Genomic DNA, 6,513 nt, shown 5'->3' with positions numbered 1-6,513 from the left:
CGATGAAAAGTTGTTCGGGGCAGCAACATTTGGTGCGTGTTGAGGGGTAGTTGAACTCCTGCGATTCTTGTCCTTCCTTGGAAGCAAGGCTGTGTCCGAGTCAGATTCCATGACGAGGCGAATGATCCTCTGCAACCGGAACGACATATCGGAGTCTTGCAATTCGTACGTGTCTTACCCCGTTGTCCTCACCTTTCATATCTCCACCGTCCGCGCTACCAATGAGCCTGTCTAACTTAAGATCTAAACCCTCGCTCATGTGGGCTCCATCCGTCATGTCGATGATGGACGGTTACCAACACGGTGGCGATGCAGAATTTTGGAGGGGATCCTTGCCTCCCTACTCGGCTACCAACATCAAGTGCTACTTCCGAATCTCAAAGCGCTTGCACGCCCAGACCTTATATCATATCCGGTCGTTGGTCAAACGCTCACAACAATTGGTCGGCAGACAGAGAGAGAGGATGGGAGGAAGCGGAGAGGACGAGAGGACGGGCCTCCTCGTGTCGGCGGCCGGCGATGAGGAGTCGCCTTCGAAGGCGGTGGTGGCTGCCCCGAAGGACGTGTTCCACGTAGCGTACGCGGTATACTTCACGCTGGGGGCGGGGTTCCTCCTTCCGTGGAACGCCTTCATCACCGCCGTCGACTACTTCAGCTACCTCTACCCGGATGCCCCCGTCGATCGTGTCTTCTCCGTCTCATACATGCTCACCTGCCTCCTCTTCCTCCTCGTCATCGTCGGATGGGCCCACTTGTCCAGCGCCCCCCTCCGCATCAATGCCGGCCTCGCCCTCTTTGTCGTCTCCCTCCTCATCGTCCCCGTCATGGACGCCGCCTACGTCAGGGGCGTACGGGGCCTCTACGCTTCCTACGACGTCACCGTCGGTGCCGTGGTCCTCTCCGGCATCGCCGACGCCCTCGTCCAGGGCGGTGTAATCGGATCTGCCGGAGAGCTTCCGGAGAGGTACATGCAGGCGGTGGTCGCCGGCACTGCTGCTTCCGGTATTGATTCTCTATCAGATCTACAGTTTTTTTTTCCCTTCTTTTTCTTTAATTAAAGTCAAAAGATCAATCGGATCTGGATGATGGGATGCGGTGGGTTGAGGAATGAGAAAGTTCAGTGAGAATCACATGGATAATACCTTCGAAATCTCTTTTAATAGTCATGAGAGAGGGGAGAAAAGGGCACAAGGCATATCGTTTAAAAAGAAACTGCAAATCACAGGCCGATAGTACCTTTAAATGATAATTGTTTTTGGATGACAATGACAGTCAATTATTGAATAAAAACTTCATTATTGAATAAAAAACTTAATTAGCATAACCGTTTGCATCTTACGTTGCTCAATTAATAAAGTACATTCACAACAATGTGTAAAGCCTACGAGAACTTTGGAAAATTCTGACTATAACTAGTTGTTTTTAATTTTTTAGAGTGTTGCGTGTAGCACAACTTAAACTTGTTGACTCTGTGGTATAGAATACAAATAAGGGTTTAGCTTAATGATTCTTCAATGCTGATATAGGTATTATGTTCCTATTGGCTAATATTTGTGGACTTTTGCTTCAATGGAATAATTTTGTGTGCATTTTACAATTGGAACAGTTTTTGGAATTAATGCATATCTTGTGATAGTCCAGTGCAGAACTTTGTTTCTTTCTATTTCAAAGTCAAGACCAGCTGGATAAATAATGAAATTGATTGCTATCTAGGTACTAAGTGCTTACGCATTGACTTTATAACTGTTTATTGGACTTGGTAGTATTAAGGTGAATTCTAACTATATTGACTAGTGCCTTCAATTATAGTCTGCTATGTCAGTGTAAAAGCATGCATATTAGTAGCCTTCATGACTTTTGGATTTAGTATAGATTTGGTGACCCAACTATATTTTGGTCAATTTGTCAGTTCCTCTCCCAGCATCTTATTACACAGAATTATCTGGAGAGTACTCTTCAACAACTAAAGATATTATATTTACCTTATTTTTTAATGCATTTTATCTGTCTACCAAGAACAACATTCAATTTTGTTGGAATTGATGACTTACTGTTTTCAATTTGCTTTCCAACATGGACTTTTACTTTCTGATTTTGTTCAATTGCTCTTCTTCTCTGTATCTTGGCTTCAAAGCATTAATTTTTCTGAAAGTAGAATCTTAATTGTGCAATTAATTTTAGTTTTGCACGGTGATAATTAGTCACATCTTTTTTCTTCATGGGCATCATCACATATTAATTGGTTTCCATCCTACAATCCCACCAGAAAGTGAATTTAAACTCTACCTATGGGATATATTATGATCCACAACCAAGTAAGATTGACCTCTCTCCTAAAACAGCTGGATGTTTTGTTTGGTTGAAGAGTTATTTACTCATTCCTTGTTCTTAGCACATTAGTCTAGGCTCAGAGTTGATTAAATTTAGTTCAAGACTAACTGAGTCAAGTGAACCAGGGATAGTTCAGTCTGAAGCAACTTGTATGAAGTAGTTGCAGTAATTTTTAGTCCAATGGAGTTAATCCAACCCATAAGAAACTGGGTGTGGCATCCTGTGTAGGTCAGCATCAGATTGTTCAAACTGGATTGGTTCTGACAGACATGCTATTCCATCTTGCTTTTTCATGAAAGTACAGGTTAGTTTTATTTTATTTAAATTTTTATGTTTGGTGAAAATTTTAGATCAACCAGGTCAAGTCTAAGACTCTAGGTAGATAAAAGATTTTATCAAAATAATGTAGAGTTCCTTTCATACATTATGTTAGATGAAATTTTGAATCAAACTTTGTTGTGTACAGGTTGTCCAAAAATTTTAGGTTTTACTTTGGAGAAACCATGATGTTTAAGAATTAGGTTTGGTTCAGGTCTAAGTCTAGTTAAATGTGACCTTACAAGAATTTAAGCAGAATCCCTTGTTTTTCTGTCAACCCTTGTTTGAAGCTTGACTTGCACATAGCAATCTTCAAGACAAAACTAATATAATTACAAGCATGACAATTCATAGACTTTATATCACATTTAATGCCCAAAATATGTTGTTTCATACACTTGCTTTTCATGAGACTGGATATGTGATAATCGATAACAGTCTGTAAGGCCACAGAGATGGGCTTAGATTCAGATTTGACTGCTTTCTGCCCTTTTGGATCTAGAAAGCATGGCCTTCTGTAAGAAACACAGGAAGCAAGAAGAAAATATAGATGATTAAATAAGGAGGGAAAGGACAGTCTTTGCACTAATTATTAAATCTGAAGGGACAGCGACAAACTTAACAGACAAATAGACATTTGATAAGTTTTACACAGATAATAAGAAGAGGAATCATGAGATAGCACATAGCTGTTTGATTACCGAGATTTTCCACCAACCAAAAGTGATACAAGACTATCTGTCATACCAGCTGAGTACCTCAATAACAATACCTAACCTGACCTTCTAAATAAAGTATAGCTCTATGACACCCATTATATGATAACAAACCAACCAGGATACCCCTTGTAGATTGAGCAAGTCAGATCTAGGACTTTTTTCTAGTATAAATCATTAATTTATTGTTCACATACAAAGGCCTTTTTGAGCATCTGACTTATATTAGACCCAGGATAATATAAGACTGAATTTGATTCAATTTACGAGACTGAACTTGACTTCAATGAAGCCCTAAGTCCTGTACCTATTGGGTTTTACCTTACACTATTATCTATGTGAATAATTTACAATATAGCAAAAGTTTCTGAAAAGATCTAATTATCATGCCACACTTTCTTTTTATATTGCACCATTTTGTGCATGCTTCTCCGGCTTTTTTTTGTTTTCATATATCCATCTTTATTGATTTTCTTATTATCTCTCATAATATTCTTTATGCTTATAATTTTTTATTTGCACTTTAATTTTTTAATTTTTTTATGTTTTAGTCGAAGCAATGGCTCTTTCTCTCTCGCTCTATCTTATGTGTACGTGGTACTTTTCATTTCACTTCTCAGTTTTGTGGATTTCTTTTTCTTATTGTTGTGTTTAATTTTCCTTCTACCTCTGATTTTCTTTCTCCTTAGCCGCCTTCCTTTTCATATACTTCTTAGTTGTGGGCACTTTAAACCTCAATAGTTGTCCCTGTAGCTAATGCATCCTTGATGTCTGAATTGTTCTTTAAATCCATAATTACTTAATTATCCTGAAGAGCTAATATTTGCTTTGGTTCAAACTTTCATCAGGGACGGGTATTGAATGAAGATGGTTAAAATATAGGTAACAGTTATTTTCAGGAATTTTCAATTGCAATCTTTAAATCATAGGATAGATCTAGAAATCTGAAAAAATTATAATTGGTTAGTAAAATTTCACCTTAAAATCGAGTGACTCAAAATTCAAATAATCTTCCACCATCCACTAAAGGGATTTTGAAGGAAATTAATTCTTAAGCCCCCAAGTAAATTGGCTAAAAGCCTAAAACATTGCCAAAGTAAATTGGAAAAGGAAAAGCATGGGTTTGAAGAAGCATGGAGTATTAACTCAATGCCCTTCCAAAGTAAATTTGCTAAAACATTTGAATCCAGATTACCATGGAGGTTTCTCTCAATTCAGCTTAATCAAGCCAATTATGATGTCAGCTCAGATGCAAGCCATAACTAACCAGAACTGGATCTGTTCTTAGTAATGTCTTCAGAGACATAGAACTCTCAGACACTTCATAAACTTGAAGATAGCATTTTGGATGTTGGAGATGATGGTTTTATTTTTTTTTATGTGGTATTAAATCATATGGTGGAAAAAGATTAATATAGCAGGCCGCAAATGTTTGGGACCTCCTGTTGTTGACATAGTGTGGTGATTGTGGTGTTGTGTGGTGAATCTTAGTATTCCAAAGTTTACATGAATATGTAAGTTCATCAAACAGATTATCGTGTGGATTTTCCTTATCTTGAGACTTTTTGCATATGAAACCAACTTTTGATGCTATGAATCTGCTTTATACAGGGGTACTCGTGTCAGCTTTGAGAGTAATTACCAAAGCCATTTATCCACAAGATGATAGTGGGTTAAGAAAAAGTGCAAACCTTTACTTCATCGTCAGCATTGTGGTGATGGCCATCTGTATTGTTTGCTATAATATAGCAGACAGGCTTCCTGTTGTCCAATACTACAAAGATATCAAAGTACAGGCTATGAAAGAAGAGAGGAATGAGAAGGGTCCCAAGAGTGGATCCGCATGGAGGTCAACCTTGTGGCACATCGTGGGACGGATCAAATGGTCTGGTTTTGGGATCTCCCTCATCTACATTGTTACACTTTCCATATTCCCGGGATACATCACCGAGGATGTTCACTCTGATGTCCTCAAGGATTGGTATCCAATTATTCTCATTGCTGGATACAATGTATTTGATCTGGTCGGCAAGTCTCTGACCGCAGTCTATCTTCTTGAGAATACTAATGTTGCAGTTGCTTGCTGTGTCGGAAGGCTTCTCTTTTATCCGCTTTTCCTTGGTTGCTTGCATGGCCCCAAATTCTTCCGCACAGAAATCCCAGTCACAATTCTGACATGCCTTTTGGGACTAACAAATGGGTATCTTACTTCAGTGCTGATGATTCTTGCACCCAAATCTGTGCCGATACAGCACTCCGAGACTGCAGGGATCGTTATCGTTCTGTTCCTAGTGATTGGCCTGGCTGCTGGTTCAATAGTTTCTTGGTTCTGGGTCGTTTAGGTGCAGTTGTACTCGTGTGAAAAAAATGCCTCATGTCTGGAGTTGTCATTACTCATTTAAGTATTAAGCTTTGTTGGTTTGTCAAAAATGTAAAAATCATGTTAATATTGGCACTTAATCTCCAGAATGTATTGTTGTTTTCATATGACAAAATAGCCATGGCAGCAAACATATTGGTGGGTTTTGGTAAGTAAGCACACAAGGTGGGTTTTGGTCTTGTGTATTGTATGTGAATTTGTGAAGCATCAAATGTTTTGGATGTGTCGGATATGGTTATGTTGGAAACCTACATAACAAATTTCCCTCTGGAATTTTTGCTGATGTTTTTCTTTTGGAATTTTTGGTAATTTTACAGAATATCTCAATCTTACTAGTAAATATATTTATAAGATTTAATGTTTACACCCGTCAATTGATTGTTTATTGCTTTTGTTTGTTTATATATATATATATATATATATATATGTATATATATATATATATATATATGTATATATACACATGTATATATGTATATATACACATGTATATATGTATATATACACATGTATATATGTATATATACACATGTATATATGTATATATACACATGTACGTATGTATATATGTATATGTGTGTGTGTGCGCGCGCGCGCAACGTGTTTTGTCTTGTTTTTGTGCGTTTTGCTTCAAAACTATAAGTGAAAATAGATTGTTCATCAGAATAAGCAAAATTATCCCAAAATGACTTAGTTTTTACATGCCACAGACTATTTTTTATAGGCTACGGTGTGAAGAAAAATATTAGTCATCTTAGTACCTTGGAA

At 38.0% G+C, this 6,513-nt stretch overlaps 1 protein-coding gene across 1 annotated transcript; it reads left to right on the top strand.

The window, feature by feature from the left end:
- The first annotated feature begins 269 nt into the window (after positions 1-269).
- LOC135643393 (equilibrative nucleotide transporter 1-like) lies at positions 270-5,852 on the top strand. Its single transcript, XM_065160270.1, has 2 exons — positions 270-1,002; positions 4,977-5,852. The coding sequence occupies exons 1-2, from the start codon at positions 276-278 to the stop codon at positions 5,705-5,707; spliced, it is 1,458 nt and encodes a 485-aa protein (XP_065016342.1). The 5' UTR covers positions 270-275; the 3' UTR covers positions 5,708-5,852.
- The last annotated feature ends 661 nt before the right edge of the window (positions 5,853-6,513 follow it).

The sequence above is a fragment of the Musa acuminata genome, chromosome BXJ3-7 (assembly GCF_036884655.1).
Source record: "Musa acuminata AAA Group cultivar baxijiao chromosome BXJ3-7, Cavendish_Baxijiao_AAA, whole genome shotgun sequence".
In the NCBI taxonomy this organism is placed as follows: Eukaryota; Viridiplantae; Streptophyta; class Magnoliopsida; order Zingiberales; family Musaceae; genus Musa; species Musa acuminata.
The sequence above is the reverse complement of the archived record's forward strand: the minus strand, read 5'-3'. Positions and strand labels throughout refer to the sequence as shown.